This window comes from Natrix helvetica (genome assembly GCF_964273705.1).
Source record: "Natrix helvetica genome assembly, chromosome: 6".
Lineage (NCBI taxonomy): Eukaryota > Metazoa > Chordata > Lepidosauria > Squamata > Natricidae > Natrix > Natrix helvetica.
Window position 1 is genome coordinate 36,762,059 of NC_138553.1, and position 22,229 is coordinate 36,784,287.

The 22,229-nt window shown below is 35.5% G+C and overlaps 2 protein-coding genes across 11 annotated transcripts in view; one reads left to right on the top strand and one right to left on the bottom strand.

Moving 5' to 3' along the window:
- CDK17 (cyclin dependent kinase 17) overlaps positions 1-4,415 on the top strand; it is an 80,537-nt gene extending 76,122 nt beyond the window's left edge. Inside the window, exons 15-17 of the mRNA XM_081957315.1 lie at positions 600-690; positions 1,136-1,213; positions 1,996-4,415. Coding sequence (XP_081813441.1) covers positions 600-690; positions 1,136-1,213; positions 1,996-2,033 — 207 coding nt within the window. The 3' untranslated portion in view covers positions 2,034-4,415. The remainder of the gene's footprint in view (positions 1-599; positions 691-1,135; positions 1,214-1,995) is intronic.
- Positions 4,416-5,351: 936 nt separating this feature from the next.
- ELK3 (ETS transcription factor ELK3) overlaps positions 5,352-22,229 on the bottom strand; it is a 46,867-nt gene continuing 29,989 nt past the window's right edge. For 9 of the 10 annotated variants that reach the window (XM_081957320.1, XM_081957325.1, XM_081957319.1 and 6 more), the window contains 2 exons: positions 14,442-14,564; positions 5,352-8,829 (listed from right to left, as the gene is read on the bottom strand). In XM_081957320.1, coding sequence (XP_081813446.1) covers positions 8,731-8,829; positions 14,442-14,564 — 222 coding nt within the window. In that variant the 3' untranslated portion in view covers positions 5,352-8,730. Of the gene's footprint in view, positions 8,830-14,441; positions 14,565-21,121; positions 21,574-22,229 lie in introns of those variants that run through there. The other variant, XM_081957318.1, reaches the window with a different exon arrangement.

The window sequence follows — 22,229 nt, forward strand, 5'->3', positions numbered from 1 at the left end:
AATACTTATCTTCATTAAAAAGAATGGGAAGTGGTAGTGTTGCACCTCTAAAATATTATCTATCTATCTATCTATCTATCTATCTATCTATCTATCTATCTATCTATCTATCTATCTATCTATCTATCTATCTATCTATCTATCTATCTATCTATCTATCTACATATAATTAGATGTATGTATGTATATGTATATAGCTACAGCAGTGGTGGGTTGCAGACGGTACGCCCCAGTACAGGAGTACCGGATCCTGCCCGGAGCACCGGGTACTGTTCCGTTATGGTGCTTCGGAGGGCCCACCCGCCCACGCTCCTTACTTATGCTTTGGGCGCTTCTGTGCACGTGCATAGCGCATACGGCGCCTGTGCGACACTCCGTGAAGCAGCTGGAGCCTCACAGAGGCTTGGGAAGCGTCATTTGATGCTAGAATGCATGCATGCTGCACACGTGCATGTGGATAACTCCGGGGCCGTCCCAACTGTACTGGTTGGAACAGAATCCGGAACCCACCACTGAGCTACAGGTACTAAAGATCAAACATTGTGATTTGAAGTAAATAAATTGTGTTTTAAAATAGTCTTTATCCTTTTGTTTGCCAGTATGAATCAAAGAAAAGAATATCAGCAGAAGAGGCTATGAAACATGCATATTTCAGAAGTCTTGGAACTAGAATACATACTTTACCAGAAAGTAAGTTTATTGCACCTTTGATATGACCTGTGCATCTGGTTTTGAAGAGGTTTATTCTACTTGCTCAGAAAATTAAGAATCTTTCTAAACATTACATTGAATCAAAAGTATCCACTTGAGTTAGGTTGTATTTAAACTAGCAGTTATTAACCTTGCATCTTTCATCTGAAAGACCTTTATTGATACCCAATATCAGGTTCAAATCAAATTTACACGGGTTCTTAGCTCTTCCTGCTTTTGTCCAGCTGGGATTGGAAGTGGGGATGATGACAGGAAAGGAAAATACCATTTTCTTCTTCTTTGCTGTAGTTCCTGTAAATCCTTCAGGATTATTCAGATTTGAGCATTCTATATTGTTTGATAAAGTTTTCTTTTGATCCTAAATATATTTTTGAAACTGAGACACTTATTTGGGGGAAAAACGTCATTACATATATTGTTTCAGGTGTATCAATATTCACTTTGAAAGAAATTCAGCTCCAAAAAGATCCAGGCTTTCGAAATTCCACTTATCCAGAGACAGGTATGTAAAGTCATATTTGCAGTTCTTTCTCAGGGTTACATGAGGTAGAACAATTAATACCTATTAAATAGTTAGAATTCCGTGGTTTCCTCAAACGAGATTTTCTTTAAAGAGTTTTGCAAAAATCTGGATTTTTTTTTTCTTTATGGTCTTGTGGATCATAGAAAAAAGCACTATTAAGTAGCTTGGCACTGTTGCATCATATGCTGATGTATTCAGGTGCATTCTGTGAATGACTGGAGCCATTCCTCATATGACGCTTTGATTTATTTAAGATGCAGGTTGTTAAGCCACAATGATTCACAAATACTATTAAGCCATATATGGGAAATTTCCAAACCACAGTGGCTGAATTCAAACATCATGCTAAGGCAGAACCAAACTATACTGTAACTTAGCATGTGTGACTAAGTATAGATTTGCTCATTTGTATCCCGCCTTTATTATTTCAAGGTAGTGGACATATCCAATGCACTTTCCTCCACCTATTTGCCCCATAATACTCCCCATGAGATGAGTTGGAGAGAATATAAGAGAGAAAGCGACTGGCCTAGATCAGCCAGCTGACTTTAATGACTAAGACAGGACTAAAATTCATGGTCTCCCAGTTTCTAGCCTGATACCTTAACCAAACTTGTTCTTTCCATGAGACGATTGCTTTAAATATAATGTTCACAGAAACTGCCAGTTCCTTTCTAAATCTGTTTGATATGATCTGCATCAGTATGTATACCGAAAAATCACCTTAATCTCTTAACAAAATGCATGTTTTTTTGTTCTAGGACATGGGAAGACCAGACGACAAAGCATGCTTTTCTGAGGCAGGCAGTACTGTTTCAAGCCAAGACTGGTTTTACCTCCATCAAGGACTCTAGTCTAAAGGCAATTCTTCCCTGGTGGACTTGAAATCTGTTTGTCTACACTGTCCTCCTCACAGTGCAGTCTTTTTATTTCGGACCTACTGGTTTGTTTGTTTTTAATATATATGTAAATATATATATATATATTTGTTGTCACAATGTGACAAATTTTTGTACATTTTAAGGTCTCCTCCAGCATTAGATCCAGTAGGTTACAACTGTTAATGTAACAGTAGCTGCAATTTTTGTGCAGGACTGAGAAACACAGTGCATTATTTATTGTGTAATCATTGCTGCTAAAAAACTACTGTCTGTATAGTTAAGAACCGAATGCCTGAAAGAGTTGCAATGGGTTTACTGTATATGCTATGTGAATGCCTTGTTTCTCTTCATGAATTATTGCTGCAGTTTTATATCTTGTTTTTTCTTTAACTGCAATTTTTCCTGGAATGTAAACACAGCTTTCTTGACTATAGTTACTATTTACTTTAACACTCTCTAGTTCTTGGCCTGTAAATTTCTTATTTAACATTAGATATAAAGTACTTAGAATGCTACCAAATACCTTTTTAAAGCACTTAGTAGTACAGATATCAGTTCAAATTGATGACAAATTATATGGATCAGGTTCCAGATCTCTTATTTTGCTTATATCAGAAATGATAAACCACCTACCTATATGTGACACTTAACTATTATCTCCCTTCTCTAACTTTTTCTAATAGACTGTTAGAATATTTTTGATATTGATATTTCCCTAAATGTTCCAGTGATTCAAAACAAACTGTGGGTGGGAAGCATCCCAGCTCAATTCTCTAATTGCCACCTGCTTTTGTGGCTGTTTTATGACCACATGTTCATTGGAAAGCCACTAAAGAATGCAAGTCCACAATAAAGGATCTATCACTGCAGGCTTCATAAGAGTATGAGAACTTGGAGGGTTTTAAAGGTTGTAGACGTTACCTGTTTATTGAAATTAAGTCATCATATTACAGTACTACTAAGCTTATGTATCTCAGTGAGTATCATAAGTACCTCCTGGTGATAGGAACAGTATTTTTCAACATTTGTGTTCACCTTTTGGAACCTCTTTGTTTAGTGCATCTTCCAGAGGCTGTAAATCTTTATTAGTATATTTTGAAATGGTTATGTAAATCTTTGGCTGATGTATCATGAAAAATATTCCTAGATAACTTAATTTTTTTTCCTGATGTTCACTGTAAAACATTCAGGGGTCCTACCATTTCTGTTCAGGAAATCTTGTAATTGATTATTGTTATTTAACAGTATTAAGTGAAAGATTTTGTATGTTTCTTTAACTTTATTTGTGAATAGTAATTGTGGCATGTTTTGGAATGTTTTCTTAATGTTTTATTATTATAAAAGTAAAATTAATTTGAGAACTCTTTTCTGGAAAAGAAGACAAATTTATGTGAAATGGTGACTATTGGACCACTGCTGCTTTTCAGCATTTGTAAACTGGTTTTACATTTAACGAAGCCCAGTAGAGCTAACCAATTGCTGTTTATTTCTAACAGATGGACCTGTATTAATGCTGTACTTTTGAAAGTATAAATATTATATGGAAATCTTCAGTAGTGTTCAGATATTCTGTAGCATCTCACCATGCAGCTTTAAGAAAAATTTGCATTTCTCCCGCCTTCTTGAAATCCTGAATCCCTCACCTTCCTGAAGCTTGCCAAAATCATTGAATTGAAGAAAACTTTCCTGTCACTTTTCAGGAAAAACAATAAATCCTATTTTTTAAAAGATGGCTTCCCTTGAAGCTTGAAACTTTTCCACCATGTATTATGCGTTTTTAAACTCACCAGCTAATCCAGTGAAATCTGCACAAAAACTAGCTGGCAGATGTAATTTAGTTTTACTAAAGTAAGCAGAAGATATATGTGTTTTCTGTATATGGTTGGAATACACTATTGTTTGGAAACAATGTTTAAATTCAACTTTCCAGATTCAGCTAGAAAACTGCTGCTTGACAAACCAGTAAGACATCTGTTGAATTAGGCATAGCAGGAACGGAGGGAAGAAACAGGATTTTTAAACTCTTGAAGTAATTCAGAAATTGCCTTTTATTCAGCAGAATTGTGGCTATTTCTCCTAATATATTCGAACAAAGCATTATTACAGTTTGAGAGACTTGATCTATTTGCAATTCTGATATATACATCCATTTTTTCGACTGCACAAAGAAGGAATTGAGATTCCATTTCATTATTTTCCTTGCAGTTCCTCACCACCTACCATACTATTTAGAAAAATCCCTTCATTGTCTACAGCATCCATCTCTCTCTCTCTCTCTCTCCCTCCCTCTCTCTGAAAGAGGAGACATTAGCAAAAAATTCTTCCACATTCCTTCAGCAAGAGAACTTTGAATCCAGCTCTCAGAATTTAGTGAAATTTTACCAGAAATTCTAACACATAGGGGTTAAATGTTAAATGCTTACAAATAGAACAGATAAACTACAAAAAAGAAGTCTTTATAGCCAATAGAAAAATAATTGAAATATTATACATAACATTACCAAATGTTACATTTGTTATTTAAGAATTTATTGCAAATTTCTAATATATAAATCTGAGTGTCTCACCAGCTGGACTCAATGTTATTCTTATTAATGCTACTTGAAATGTATGCAATCTTTTTCTCCCCATGAGTGTTAAATATCCTCACAACAGCTCTGTGAGGTAGGTTTAAATAAATATATTTAAGCTATTCCAATGTTTACATGTGTAAAATGTGAATGAAAATAATTAAAGAACTTTTCAGGCTTAAATGGTATTTATGTTGGAAATCAGAATTTTTCACAGCATTTTTTCTTCTTGGCATCCTTTAGACATACTGGACTACAAATCCCGGGTATTCCTAGCCAGTAATGCAGTGCCAGTTGAGAGTTTTACTTGCAGTGATCTGGAGGAAAATCTGGCTTAATAGATATTTTGTTGGTACCTTTAGTCAATTGTACTTCAAAAGGATTGTATGCAAATATGAGTATCTTCTGAAGTATCTCACTTGGTAGAGCAGATGTACAGTACGTGTTAACGGTGGTACCATTTAAAACTTTTGTTTGGAAACTTGTGAACAAATAAAACATATTTGGGTATGTCTTGTAGGAGCAAATCTCATGGATTGGGCAACAGAAGAAGGATTATGTTAAACAACACCCACATTAATGCATAAATGTCTGTTCCCTGTGTATCTGTGAATAATTTCTTGACTGAAGCAGTTAGAACTTCACACCATTATCCAGTAAACTTGATTGCTTGGTATACTTTATTTTTTACATAGCAAACACATAAAAACATTTGTAACTTTAAAGAGTCAACAGGTAATTCACACTGTATGTGTTTGCCACAGACGCTATCTATGAAAATGCAGAAGTGCATTTGCAGCCATGATGTTTATTTTTCTATTGTAGTATCTTCAGCATCTCACATTATAAGTATGCAAAAACATAATAGAAAGAGCATTGCTGTTAATTGGCTTGCTAAATATTCAACTAAACAATTAAACCAATCTTTTTCAATCTGGGGCTTTACGATGCCTAAATGTAGTATGCTAGCCAAGAATTATAGAAGCAATGATCTGACTAATCTGGGTACTAGTAGGAAACGCTTACTTTTGTAGTTCACTATGGACTAATTAAGGCACATGAGATTTAGACAGAGAAAAAGGGGTTAGATACAGCATTTAGGGGCACTTAGACATCAAGCATCTATTAGCTACTTACTATCCTTTAATTTGCATTTAAGGAAATGAGTTAAAGAAATATGGCTCTGAATATGTAGCTTATTATGGATGAACATGTTCTGGCTTTTACAATATAAAGGTTACAGTATATTACTGATGACCTCAGTCTCACAGCTTCCTGATGATTGGCAAAAAATCTCAAGGTCCCCATTATTACACCACCTGAAATATACCATCTGATATAAACTTTTCTTAAGCTTAAATTTCATCTCACTTCTGCATGTGATTATTCAAAGTAGCCAAATAATAGCGTTCTGCATGTTCTTCAAATGGGAAGAACACAATCCTATTTTTAATGTAAAACCCCCATAAATCAAAGGATACAGTACTGCACTGTTAATGTTACATGTTATTTATCCCACCCCAAAACCATTCTAAAGATGTTGAACCCCTGTTTTAGGCAAAGTTTACAACAGTTTTCTTTCATGAATTTAATGTGCATAGTTTTGAATGTTTACAAATGCTTCTAGCATGCCAAGCTCTATTTTTACTATTTTTTTCCAGCCAAAATAAATGATTTTAAGATAAGCTTCTGTTGCATAATCAGAAAAAGTGTATATGCTGTGTTTCACTCTTAAAATTTTTGAAGTTATTTTATTAAACTTAAATTTAAAAATGTAAGATTGTTACATTTGTTTCCAAGTTATAACAGCTATATACAGGTATTCCTCAATTTATGACCACAATTGAGCTCAACATTTATGTTGCTAAGTGGCAGTTGTTAGGTGAGTTGCACCTTATTTTATAACTTTTTTGCTACAGTTGTTAAAAGCAAATCACTGCAGCTGTTAAGTGAATCATGCGATCATTAAACAAATATGGTTTCTGCCTATGGTTTTGCTTATTGGAAGCCAGTTTTAAAGATTACAAATGATCACATGACCACAGGACAGAAATTGTCCTAAATACATGCCAGTTGCCAAGTGCCCAAATTTTGATCACATGACCACAGGGAAGACCACAACAGTCGTAAGTCATTTGTTTCAGTGCCATTGTAACTTTGAACGGTCACTAAATGAATGGTTGTAAGTTGAGGGCTACCCAAACCCTGTATTATGCAGCGTAACAGTGTGTTTGAAGTGAAAGTAGGCTATATATTTCAGAAGTTTAAGAAAGGATGTAAGCAACGTAGGATATGCTTTGATCAGTATTTTGAATCAGTATGCATAAAAGAACTGGGGTCCAAATATTCCCTGAAAAATCTAACAGGATTCTGTGCACGACACAGAATATTTTTGGCAGTGAAAATGTTTTCCATATATAGTGTGTGTTAAATTGACACTTTGCAATGCTTCCTTGCCAAGGAGGAGATAGAGAGCATATGATAGAAAATGTGATAGAATACTAATCAAGTAAAAAGTCTGGGAAATCAGTGGGTTCTTCAAGCAGCAGAAACTTGTTCTCTAGAAGAAGGAAAGTAAATTTTCGGAAACAGAATGTGAAGTGAAAATCAGCTATATTAAATTTTGCTTCATATTTTTAACTTCAAAATGTACACGAGGATTTGTCATTTTTGCCAAAGCTGGAGCACAGAGGGAGATTATTTTCACATTGATTTTGAAACATAAATCTGACTTCTTAAACTGAATGTGTTTTGTTTGAATATTGTTAATATGCATGTACAAGATATCTTTCCAATTACAGCTAAGAAACAATACCCTTCTTCTCCACTACCACCCACATTTATTCAGCTTTACTTTGTTTTGTATTTCATCATCGGGGAACCAGTCATGATACTCTAGGAAGTGGCAAACTCTTTTCTACTTTCAGAATTCTAGCCTGACGAAGAGATAAAGAATCTGGATATTTTTTTAATCACAATATTCAATATAAGGTTAGTACAAGGTGGGTTTGGGGGGAGGAGAGAAAAATCACTGAAAACTTATTCATAATATGGCGATATGGTATTTATTTCCCAATTATGGAGAGGCACCTGTCATCTATTTAGACTTTCATTTTTGTAAGCATTACTAAAATATTTTTTGAAAAATCAAAAATGCTGAAGTCTTAAAGCCTTGGTCCATGCACCCCTGGAGACACTTTTTCTCCGTCCCTGATAAGAAGCATGTGAGAATTTTACTTGTTCACAAAAATAAATTTTAGATTGACATCTCTCTTAACGATCAGCTTTATACACAAAGATAGTGGCACTGAATAAGACTATTCCCTCCAATTAAAAAAAATGCCCCTAATATATGTTGCAAGTATTTTAAGACCATATTACTATTTCAGAAGAATTCAAGCACTAATGTCTAAATAGTGTTCTATTCTTAACCCACAGGCCAAAATATTACGGCCTGTCAGTTCAGGAAGTAAACAAAAATATTCTTTATATATTTGGAAAGCGCTTAATTCAAAATTACATGAATATGCTGCACCACATGGCTGGCTGTAAGGGGAATACTGAAATCCTAGGATGGGGAGAAAAGTGTTCAATACTTGGTTCTTTCCAACCTTAATCTTAATACTGGAAAATATATAAATCATTTATATAACATTATGCAAAAGAAGGCACAGCCGGTTATAGTTTATACAAGCAGGATGCATTATACGCAGGAGTACAGAAGTAAAACATTTCACATCCTTTTACATATTGTTTAGAAATGTATTAAGAAAGATAACTTCATTAACAGTGTTCAACACTTGGAGAGCAGGATATAAAAATTATAAGTTGTTTTAATGCGCAAAAGATTTCTTATACAAAAAACCCCCTCGCTGTATAAAAATGCTAAATAAACACCATACAAGTAGGTCATCTGTGTAATGGAAAGTGCAAACCATAGTAAAAGAATTTCATCATGTCCTCCTGGCTTTACCAGAAAAATGGAACCCATCAGAATGGCTATGTCAAATCCAGTTTTTTAGTGAGTCCCCAGTTTGCTGAGACATCAGGATTTATGAGCATTTGGAGAAAGGAGAACTGGAGAAGAGGTCCCATCCAAGCTGGGGATTTGCATTGGGATGTGACCATTTAACAGAGTTGGAAACTGTAAAAAAAAGCAAAGAAAAATGTCACTGATATTCACATTCTATCTATGTGCAAGCTCTCAAACATTGTTTTTAATGATACATAGAGACTGCTGATTGCAGCAGGTACAAGTAAAATAATTTTTAAAAGATCAAAGTTAAACATTTTGGATTGGCTGTATATGAGATGGTTCAGAAAAAGGCATTCATGGAAAGCAGCTGTTTGTGATACATATTCTTGGGGTGGTGGGAGGAAACGTAAGTAAAAACTTCCTTGTGATTTTGGAGTAAGCTAATACTTTTTCATTTTATTTTTAAATGAATCAGTATCAATCTGAGGTTTGACATTTTTTTTTGTAAATGAATTAAAGTAAATGACAGAACTGCAGGTTTGCATATAACATTGGGTTGGGAAAGTATAAGAATATGTAAGAGTAAGACCATCTCAATAAAACTGATAAATAGGGTGCACATTGTTTTATTTTGGCAATCAGAATATGATATTTGGCAATCAGAATATGATATTTTAAAAATCATAGAAATACTAAAATTGAAAAGAATTACAATGCAAAAATGTCCATATTTTTTCTGCAAGATATTATAATCTTCAAGACAATAATGAATGCCTAATAAAATCAAATAATCCCCATAATAGCTAATGTTTTTAATTGATTAAAATTTAATAATTTAAATTATTTAAATTTATTTAAATTGCTTGTATATCACCTCAGGCCCATGATTCAGAACAGTTTAGAGCATAAAAACAGACAACAAAATAAACTTTAAAAATACTGTAGTAGCTCGGGTCACCACTACTCATTAAAAGCCCAAATAAGATGTTTTTCATAGATTTCAAGAAGGTTATTAAAAAAAGGATTAAGAAGTAAATTGGAGGCAAGGTATTCCAGTGATGTAAGTCTACTATAGACAAAGATTGTCTCCCTCACCTCAAAGGGGTGGAACTTTAATATCTTTCTCAATGATCTCAAAGATCAGGGGGAAAAACATTTTGGAAAAAAAAACCTATCTCAAATGCCCAGCGCCACATCATGTAAGGCTTTTACAGGTCATGACCAACAGTTTAAATTGGGCTTAGATTGGTTTATGCAATCAACAGAGCAGTTTAAGAATAAATATTAAGTTGTACTTGCCTACCAGCCAAATCATTGCGTTCTTCCCTTGTTGCTGTCAGTCTCAAAAGCACCCCCACATATAGCACGTTACAAAACTGTTATCTACAACAGCTTTTTGATCCTGTAAGGACTATAACTGGCACATCAAACAGAACCGAACAAAGGTTCTAGCCTTCATTTGCTCTAGCAAGAGCCATAAGACCCCCACACACTCCCACCAAGTCATGGGCATTCTTTTCCAGTGGAAAAATCCAGAACCATTGTGGGAACTAAATTAAAGCCAGCATATTTCTGAACGAACTACCTCTAAAAATGTAACTTGAATTTGGCTATCAAAAGCTGTTTGTAGCGGAACATATCTTCAAGAAGGATGCAAAAGATCATATAGCTAAGATAACTCTTAAGATGACTAGCACAGATGCTGTTACCTAGTTAGGGTAATGAAACATCTGCAGGAAAACAAGCAAGCTCAGAGAGCACCAAAAAACCCTTGTATCAACCCTGAGCTACAAATATTCTCCTTTATTAGTAAGAACACTCTGTATTTTGTATCCTCCCTTTTTAATGTCCTTGTTCTGATAAACCAAGGCATGATAGCTTAATGCAAAGTTTCTGAGGCTGTTCTGTTAACAAGGTTCAAAGTTCTCTGCCCAAAATTTTATTAGAAGTCTTGGAACTGACAAACTGACTTATTTTGGCTTCTATGCTGCTCAACAGCCACAAGGTATGAGCAGCTGGGAATTAAACTTTCCCAGATTGAAGGTGGGGTAAATTGAGGCCTAATTTGTTAATTCCCGGGTTTTAGTTAACATTCTGGAGTCTGCAGATGCTCATTTGCTACACTTGACAAATCCTTTACAAGGTGTAACATTCAGTTTCATACTTGTTTGCAGTATGAAGCAGCACAAGCCATAATTTCACAGCTTTGACATTTTTGTCTGTATTGTATGGGAAAAACTCTTAACACGAACAAGAAAATTAACTCTTTTTTTTTACAGAAAGTACTCATATAACACTTAAAATAAATACATAAAATACACATAAATAAATAAATAAAATAATAAAAATATATACATCCAATTTATATTACATAAATTGTCCACTTTGCCATTATATTATGGGAAAATGTAAATGTAATAAAAAAATATTTAAACAATCAGCAAAGTGAATATTTGTCAGAGTGCCATAGAGTTAGTGTAATAGTTCTATTAAAATTCATTGCAGCATTAGAACACACTCTGTATAACTAAATTTTACATAGGGGAAAACAGATTATTAAATACAGACATTCTGAATTATCACTTTACTCAAGATGTACATGCTTTTCTGTGTCAGTTCCTCAATATCTAAGCATGAACTTTGCATTACAGAAGAAGCAGAGATTGCATCATAACTGCAGCCTAACTTTTTCACCCTTACATCCATTTCTTAAACAATAAAACAGGGAATGCTGTTGAATATTTATCACAAACCTTTTCTGTAACAAATAGCACCTTTAGAATATTTTGGACTCTCCAGTGGCCCTTGCTGTTCTGATTTTCTGTCCTATTTTAAAAGCAAGGAGTGAGCTACAGTCTACAAATAAATGGCAGTACACAATTTTAATCCATCTACATATATAACCCACAGATTATATACTATAGTGTTCCATGGGCAAAAGTGTCACTTCTGGAAACCCAGGGAATATGGCTGCAGGAATGCATCTCTAGCAACTCATTTAAAAGACACCCCCAAATTCCTTTTGCAAACAAAATAAAGGGCTCTGATTCATTGCAGAGATCTGCCCAGTAAGATGGAGCTTACTTGCTGAGCCAACTAACAATTTTGTAAATTGCCACAATTTGTCTATCCTTTGACTCATCCAAGCTTTGTATTTGACATGCTATGTTGGAGAGTTGGCTCTTTAGAAGATCTCCTTTTGCTTTTGTTCCTAGATATGAAGGATTCTAGGGGGTTTCCCTCAAGTAATTCAGTGCAGCTATAAATACTACACAAACAATTAATTGCATGGATTCAAATGGAGAAGCGTGCGTAAGGTGTTGATGAATTTCAACTGTATTTCCTTGCTATTAATTCTACCTTTGTTGCTTGGTAAACTGCAGCTCTGAACAAGTCTTTCATTATCCTAATGACACAGCAAACTTTTAGATCCAGAATGAGTTAATTACAATCTGCAGAAGCTCTGCCAATTAACCTGAGCCACTGACGTCAGTTGGCTGTCGCAGAATCACCTCTACTCACTATGCTGGGAAACAAAAGTAGTTTTACCTGTACATCAACTCAAAAGAAATTGATTCTAGCAGGCAGTGTCTGTAACAAAATTACCTGTCTTTGCTTTTGGAAAACAGCACTACACCATTTTTGAGAAGAGTTCAGGGATAAAGTTGAAGGAGCAGATGACGGGAAGTGATACCATTTATCACTTCCCCTTGGAAAGCCAAGCATGGACAGGTAGTTGTCAACTTACAACACTTCATTCAGTGACAGTTCAAAGTTGCAACAACACTGTAAAAAGTGACTTACAACTGTTTTTCACGCTTACAACCATTGCAGCATCCCCATGGTCATGTAATCAAAATTTAGACACTTGGCAATTGACTCATATGACAATTGCAGTGTCCTGGAATCACAGGATCCCCTTTGGCAAACTTCTGACAAGAAAAGTCAATGGGAAGCTAGATTCACTTCACAATCATGTTACTAACTTGAACACCTGCAGTGGTTTACTGGAAAGAAAGATCGTAAAATGGAACAAAACTCACTTAACAAATGTCTCACTTAGCAACAGAAATTTTGGGCTCAATTGGGGTTGTAAATTGAGGATACCTGTAGACTGAGCAAAGCAAGTTCTAAGGGTGGTGGAAACTTGGATCTCCTTTTCCTCCTTCACCAGGGTGGATGAATTTACATTTCAGAGCACTTACCCACTGCTAATTAAATAAGGCTATCTGGGTAGATTATACGTTATTTAAATTCATCAAGCATTGTATGAAGAGGGGGGAGGCTTAAAACTCTCCTGTAGTCCTATTTCATTTTGGAAAACATTAATATAATACGGAGAGCCCTGATTTTCCCTCTGCTGCTTTCTCTGCAATTTTCTCTTCAGAGAACAAATCACCATAAAAGAAACAGGCTACTTTTGCTGAAGCTTTGGTACCTCAATCCCAAAAAAGCTTCTCAATTGCTATAGGGAACAAAATCCACGACCAACTGATTTTTTTATTTAATCCAATTAATTTTTAGGGTCTTGGTTGCCATAGTAGTTAATTCAGTCAACAGCTCCAGCTCTCTAATTATTAATTGCTGCTTACTGGTGTCACGTGAGAAAAGAAGCCTTGAACAAATGGGCAACTGTGTTAGAGAACCACAGCTGACACAAGCTGGGACGCTGTCACTGCTCTCTTTCCGTGACTTCTGCCCCATCTTTCCATCAGTCTCATCTACAGGGGGCAGTCTAAAAAATCAAGATGGCAGTCATGGAAATGCAGTTAAAGTGCCCCTCTTGAATGTGCATTGGCACTGTATGGATCCATGGGGATGAACTCCATCTTGACCCTTTTGATCATCCGCTGCAGGTGGCACTACTCTCCATTAAATGACTTGTCCCTAATCAGACAATGTAATTGACTGGGTGAGTTTATTGTTTTTACACTCTGGTGGGTACATTCACCCATCAGAGTAAACCACATTTTATTTTCATGGAGGTCAGTTAAATCCCTGTGGACTCATTCACACATTCTCTTGACAGAGATGTGACCTTGGCCTTTCTTGCAACCTTGCAACAGCCAGGGACATTTGCTTGCTACAACAGATCCAGAATCCCTTTATCACTTTTAGGAACCCTTAATGTTGGTCAAAGCTGCTTATGTTTTCTGTTTTCCTCTTATCAGTCAAGTATATCCAAGAGGGCAAATTCATGTGCAGATATAGTTTTACACTGACACTTTTCTCTTTTTTGATAAGAGATTAAGAGAGCGTGCCTTGCACCCATATAGCTGTCACATCCTTGAGATTGATAGTAGCTTTTTTAATACAAGGTTCAATGCCTGTTACTGAAAGATTTCAGTTTCAGATATGGCATACTAACCTTCTGAGCAATCATCAAAATTATTTGTGGTCTTTTTCATAGATTTCATTATGTAATAAAATGGTTAACAATTTTTTAAATCTCATTTACAATGAAATATTGCAACCGATGTTTTATCAGGAAAGTACTCAGATGTGTACACTATATTATCAGCAGATTAGCTCCTAATTCATTTACCAGCAATATAATGAACAATTTTGGACCAGAGCCATTTTTACTGCAGCACTGATGTCCTTGTCTCCTGGTTCAGAGAAGTTACATATGGTTTCCAAGCATTGAATAATCACAGTTTATAATGTGTCTCACCCTAATGCTGAAGATCTCGTTTCTTGGTGTCACTGTTACATATTTCCTATATCTGTTTTTGTTCCCAATGTCAAAGATTGGTTTGAGACTACATGCACCAACTTACCTGGAACAAGGTGTTTGGTCCTTGCAGTCTGGCAGGACTCAAGGGAGCAATAGGACTGAGGCTGCTCCAAAAGTGAATGCTAGAAAGCAGTGGACTCGGGGTCAACAGTAACCCATTTGGAGTCTACAAAACAAAACACACTAGCTTAGTCGTCTGTTGATAAACATTGCCATAAGGAGGCTGGTATGCCATTAGCTTTCCCACTTTTGTCATAGCTGCTTCAGTATTGCTTACATCCCAGTTTCTAATACACATTTTGAATGGGATATGTAGAGTCATATTCTAATATACTGTTTTGTTCTTCGTATTCCTGCATCAGTTCTTTTTTTTTTTGAATTTTTTTGAATTTTAATTAAACAAAAACACAAAAAAAGAATCATCCTTCATTACATCTTGTAGCGTGTCTATTGGTTACAGATAACTTTCGTGCATTTCTTCCACAGTCATTACTTATAGTTCATATTAGACTATACACTTTAAATCAAAAATCTTTGTATATCTTACTATCAATGTACCACAATTCTCATTTGACTACAATTATTTGAACGTACTTTTACCTCAAATAATTCATACTTAAAGACACAACCACATAATGGCGTTCATTAGCTATTTCAAAAATCCTCCTATAACATTACACTTTTATGGCATATTCTAAGTAAAAGTCAATTAATACAATTTCTAAACCTCCCCCCCCCCCACTTTTTCCCCCCAACTCGCTGTTCAGAGTTTGTATCCAAGTTGCTTTTACTAATACCAGAGCATGTATATATTATTAAACAATATCCATTGACATTTCCTCGTTGTTATTATAATTGGCTAAAAATCATTTACTATTTTTATCCCACCTCCTCTGGTCAAACCCAATTCCTGCATCAGTTCTGATGGAGCATTTTCTAATTGTTTCCCTTGAACATGATTGATGAGGGCATAGCTAGATTCAAAACAGCACACTTTCAATCATAAAACAGCTATTTTATACCCCCAAATAGATTGTTGGAGTCACCCAAACTTAACTACCATTCTATTTTTTTAATACAAATGATACAAACAAGTACATACAAATCTAAATACAAAAAAGGGGAGGGAATACAAATATTACAGTGTGCCCCCTCCCCGGAGACCATTTTTTCTTATATTTCTTCTATAACAACTAAAAGATATACAATATATCCAATTGTGCCCTTATACCCCCCCCCCTTTTTGTCAAGATATATTTAACCAATGTATCTTCAGAACAGAAGAAAGAAAGCAGCACAAATGTTCTATTTTTGATCAGTTCTGCCTGGATAAATATTAGTCAGTAAGCATACCGCATGAGGGCAGTTTCAGAATACTCCATATAAAACTGATGTAAAGTCATTTCAGAGGTTCTGCTTCATACCAAATATTTTTCCAATCATTATCATTTATTTCTCCTAAATCTGATTCCCAAATTAATTTAAAACCTTTTGCCTGCTCTTCTAATTCAGTTAATATTCTATATATTTTCCCAATTCTTCCTTTACATATATATTCTTCATTCACCTCACATTCTTTTATAATAATTTCAAATTTTGTTAACTGTCTATCTTTCTCCTCCAATCTTTCTTCCACTTTTATCCATTTCTCTAATTGTATTAAATTCAACCAATTTTTGTTTCCATTATTGTGGGAACCTGGCAGGTGAAAGTTGGAATGTAATCAAGCAAACACATGCATCCATTCGTTCAGAGTTGGAAACTCAAAACTCATTTCCAAAATATATCCTATTAAGTTCAATATGGCTCATCTCACACAATTGGACAGAGGTTGGAGCTTCAGTCCCACTCAGTTTGTGTGGATCCTCTGCTTATTAACTGCTATTTTCAACAGAATGACTCACAAAAAAAGCTGAGATTTCTCTTGCAAACAGCCCACAGCTTTGAAAGCAACTGTCAGGTCATTTATTTTTATAAGAACTGCAAACTCTCAGGTTTTTGTACTTAAAATAACCATGTTCCTTTTTTTAGGACCATAGACTGAAGTTCATTGCTCAGTGTTAAACTATTCTACTGCAGCTTTTAGCATTGTCAGAACTTAGTTCTCAAGTGGCTAATCAGCAAAATGTCTATTTCCCTATGTTGTACATAGCACTTAAAGAGCCTTTCAGCCAAACTAAGACCAATACTGAGTATCAGAACTCCAGCCTAATCAATAAGTGAGTTAACCTGAAAGAGGGATTGCTACAGTATTCTTTGAAATTTTCACATTTTCCATGAGAAGTCAGTTTTTGTATTAATACTTGGTAAAGTTAGAAAGCCTTCTATATAAAATTAGCCATTTCAAGGGATAGTTCTCAAGATTTCAAAAAAGATAAAATGGTTCTCAGAACAAGATTTGGTTCCTATCTGAATTGGTTGAGGCAATCACATCAAAAGAAGTATCAGGAAGTGCAGAAAGACTACCAAGTTGAGATTCGTCAAGCTTCGTTGGGAATTATAAAGCCGAATGGGATCTGTAGCACTTGGATCCTTCGTACAAAATGAGTTAACTTGCCTTGATGCTTATGGAATTTATCCTTAACCGTACAATTAGAATTTGAGTTGACCATATAGAATTTGAGTTGACTCCTATAATTACATATGACGTCTTTAATCCAGTATGTAAACAATAAAAGTTGTAAATTTATATTTATATATATTTTGGGGTTCTGGAAAAATAAAAATGACAAATACCACAAGGTATTGTAAAGACTGCCTGTCTTGGGACTTGTCCTGATATTTTTGATAAGCTGATTATATTGAAAACTCATGTATCTGAGGGTGCTTACATTTTTTTATAATCTTTTCTTGACTTTTGCAGTGGTCCTTCAGCTTTCTGCATGCCTTTGATATCAATGTCTTTCTTGCATAAGCCCCAAATTGTATTTGGCATGATGCAGAGCCTCTAAAATGACTTTACATCAGTTTTATATGGAGTGTTCTGAAACTGCCCTCATGCGGTACGCTTGCTGACTAATATCCAGGCAGAACTGATCAAAAATAGAATGTTTGTCCTGCTTTCTTTCTTCTGTTTTGAATATACTTGGTTAAATATATCTTAACAAAAGGGGAGAAAGAAAACAGCACTTGCATCCTACTTTTGATCACTTCTGTGTGGATAAATATCAGTCAGCAAGTGCAATATGCTTAAGAGTGTAAAGAACTCTTTCTATGTCAGAAAAATAACAAATGAAGCTGCAGTCTAATATATTTTTGTGTATGCCACAAAGTCAGCATTGAGTTCTGATGATTGCTTAGGCAAGTCCCTGCAGTTTTATTGTCAAGATTTCAGAAGTGGTTTGCCATTGACTCTTTCCTAGAGCTAACAGTCAAGGTCACTCAGCTGGGCTTTATGCTTGATGCAGAACTGGAACTCATGATATCTTTCTAGGATGGTGCCTTAATCACTACACCAAACCGGTTCTCTGTAGTCAGATGTAGATATAGATAGAAATGTGTAATAATATCTGTGTGTGCATGCACATGCTGCAAATTGGTCATATTCCAGTGGATATTATTCATTCATTCTTTCATTCATTCACTTCCTCTTATTCACTAGAAATAACTGGCAGAGCCCACATTACTACCTAGAGTTTGAAAAAGAAGCATCTAAGGGAAAAGCCGGATGATTGCAATAAAGTGCTCTCCAGTCTTTGTAGTTACTAAAATATGCTGTCCACATATACCCAAGCCTTATTCTACTGAAATAAGAAGGCAGGTAACTTGTGCTGTCCTTACAATTTTAATATTAGACAAGTTAAGGAAAGTGGCTGCAAAATTATGAATGCTCCCCCCCCCTTATTTTCCCTTTCACCATGTGTTGCCTGACAGTAAGAAAACAATTACCAGTCACTCTCTCTGATGTGGGGTGGAGTAGACAAGTGTAGAAAAGGAATTGGAACAATTTGCTTAACCACCCATCAATTTGTTGAACAAACCAACTGAAGGCACAGAAGAGTTCCACAAGTGTCATCTGTGTTTAGCATTCCAAAAGGATTGCACTTCAGTAGAAAATAATCTCTCTGATAGGGAGACATGGTAGGAGATTGTCAGAAATCAAGGTCATCTATCCTCAGTTGAAAGGGAATGGAAGTGCCGATGGCAAATGACCACACGTAGAAGAAGCCCACGGAGTATACGAGGTAATGATATGCATTCCTCCCTCAGAAACCAAAACAAAAAATAGAATGAGTAAAAAGTGCAATCATGCAAATCAGCAAAAGCAGTGTGTGTGTGTGGGAACTACAATGCACTCTTTAGTAACAATGCACAGTCCAGTTCTTTAAGCATGAGGATAATGCTCATTCCAAAGAGTGCTAAAACAAGGCATATAAGGAGAGCATTATATGTTGGGGAAAAGTTCAAGGCAGGCATAATGGTAGCAAGCTCTAGTCTCTTTTGCAGCCCATATCAAAATGGATGCACCTGGCAATGGGCGGGAATTGGAGGAAAGGAAGTACAGTATGCCACCAGTACCTTAAAGTGGTCACTTGTAGCTGGTCAGATCCCAGCCTCTAATTACACTCAATGAAGTATAATTATCAATGAAGCATACTAAAGTGTATCCATGGCAAAAAATTGAGTTGGATTGAAGAGGGAAAGCGCTACTTTAAAACTGAAACATGATTTAAGTGATTTCAGGTACAACCTGAAGAATGAGGCAAAGGCAACCTAAGGAAGACATGTCATACCAATAGTTACTGATGCATATATGTATCCTGTTAGAGGATGCAAGGATAACACCTGGCTTAAGTACAGCAGCTGGGGGAGTTGGCTTCAGTGATCAAGATTTTTTAAAGCTTCATAGATCTTGCCACGTTAAAAGTAAGCAGATCTTATTATGACTAATTTTGTGTGAATCATATTTTTTTTTGCTTCCAATACATCCATTCTCTCTTTTCTTGATGATATATAGTATTTCTCTGCATCTTTCTGCTTTTCCTATCCCCTCATTCCCTTGATTGCAACTAACAAATAATGCATTATTGGAGAAGCAGAGAAAGAACAATCCACCTTAATCCAAAAGAGCACTGTTTCCTGCAATGGCCTATTTATTCATGCTTTTGATAAATGCAATTCAGAATGGTTTTTAATTAAGTGGGGCTAATTGAGGGAACCATTGAGGCTCATAGCCACTAAAATTGGATACAATAAAACATTATTTTATAACTCTTCTTTTTTTTAATCAAAATTGTTGCCAGGGCTTTGGAACAACGAAAAAAATGAATTCTAGCATCTGCCTTTATATAAACTCACTTGAGAACTTCATCAGTACCACTGTCAACCATATTGTTTATAGGTGCTAAATCTACATCCTAAATCACATCTTCAGGCAACAAGGTCAATAATTACTACGTGACATAATTATCCCTTCCATGCACCCATATCTACCTACTTTAAACTTGTGTACTGACATTTTTCATTTACCCTCAGTGTAGCCTTGGCCTTAATTTTTCAAAAAAAAAATCAAGCATGTCTTTTTCTGAATATTTGCATAATTTGATTTCTATGACTGGCACTATATGCTGTGCTAAATTCCATGAAGTATAATTGAGCACATATGCATAAGAACAGACTGGAAATATCTTGTCAAGATTGCAGCGTTTGTTTAAAACACCAGGGTTAGGTCTGCTACTGTATGGACAACATAAAGCTTTTGTAAAAGGACAATATAGGAAGAGAAAGCTTGCAATTGCCCATCATCATCCTCTTTCTGGAAACAAAAGGAAATCCAATGCTTAGTTTGCAGAACATATATTTTTCACTGGCAGGGCCGTTCCCAGGCAGAGGAGCAAAAACAGGACTGGAACAAAGTAAAGCTCATTTGATCCTCAGTGCAAAAGGGAGAAGCAGTTCTTTACCCTTATAGAGTCAACCTTTCTTGTTTTCTGAGCATCCTCAAGCTATTTTCTGATTAAATAAAACAATCTGAAGTAAACATGTCAATTGGTATTTTGCTTGCAAGAGGCCTAGTGCCAGCAGAATACAAAGGGTTATTAAGAATTCCAGTTGCCAACTGGCCAGAGAAAAAACAAAACTTGTTCTTACACATTCACTGTAGACAAATCTTGCTATGAAGATACATATTTGCAGGTCCTGACCTGGAATGGTTAATTTTGACTTCTCTAAGGTAGGGCCCACATTACAACTTTCCCTGGACTTGAAGCAAGCCCTCATCTTAGAGGGCATTAAAAATACACTTCTTCATTCAGTCCATTTCAAGTTTTTTTAAGCATTATATTTCTTGACTTAATAATGTCTCACTGTCTTTACATGCTATCTAGAGAAGTTAGAGAGAAAATATACATTTTTAAATACATAAAAGATATTTCTCTCTGGTGATAGTGATTCCTTCTGGACATGTTAGGCTGTAACAGCTTGCAAATGGAATATCATCTATTGGTTTTTTTGTTCTTGATGACTACTTTATACCAAGAATTCTGCACAGTGAAACCCCATCGCCTCTGGAGGTTTCCAATTTGAGAAATATTGATCTATTCTTCAAAACACGTTACCATTACAGAGTGTCATACATCCAACTAAGCCCCTAACAACAGCTTTTGTCACGCTCATGGAAATCCATGGGCTGGGCTGCTTTCATGAAGAGCAGAAAGATGCTGAGCTTATACAAAGTGTGAAGAAATTCTTCCAAATGTACTAGTATTAAAATAAGAATAGATATACATAATGAATATGATGGTAAGCTTTTATTATGACAAAAAAATTGTATCCAGACGACACACTGTTTAATGAAAGATGAAACGTTTGTATTAAAAGAAAAGAAAAATTAAAAAAAGGAAAAGAAATTCTTCCAAATAATTTTTCAAATATGCAACCCCAATAAGAAACCTTACCAGATTTCTTATAATCCAAAATGTTGGTTTTATAATGTCTAAGTCTCCTTAAAGGAAACTGCACATCTCCAGACAATGCAGAATCTCTAGACCAGGGGGGTCAAACTAGCCTCGTCATGGTGGCATCACGTGACATATTGTGACTTTTTCCCTCTTCGCTAAACCAGGCCTGGTTTAGTGCATGATGGCCAGTGCATGATGCATCCAGCCCATGGGCCGCGAGTTTGACACCCCTGCTCTATACAAACCTATCTGAACTCCTGAAGAGCTGTTGCTGGTCTGAAAACAAATGAATTAAGACAGCAGCAATTTAGTGATTTCTAGATATATTTAATTTGCCATTTAAGCGACAGGTATATGGGCAATGTGAATGAAACATATGAAAAGCCTCTTTCTAAAACCAAATAGTTGAAAATAGCAATTTAATTTTCTAAATCTGTATTTTGAAGTTGAAAGAAGCTTAATAGTCCCCCTCTGAAAGACATAAAATCTGCTTAATAAGCAGATGAGATGTCATATTTTATGAGTGCATATATGTAATACATGGTATAAGAAAAGTAAACCAGATATCCTTTGGCATATGGATGGGTTTAATATTTTGTTATATTTTGAGTTATATATTATGTTTTGAGTTCACATTTCACATATGGTTAAACCAATTCAATTAGTTGGATAAATTTCAATTCTTGTTTTTATTGTCTTTAAAATGCCTCTCAGAACTGTGGTTAACTTTTTCCTGTTTTCACTGACCTGGTATCTTTCACACACAGAACACAATTCTTACTTTTGGCCATGCTGCCTGGGCGCTATGGTTGAACATATTTGGAATTACCAAACTGGGGAAGTAAATTTATTCTGTTTGGCTGGGGAACAGAATATTGCCAAAACACTGCCACAACAACATTGTTGTAACAGTGCTTCTCTTTTGAACATTT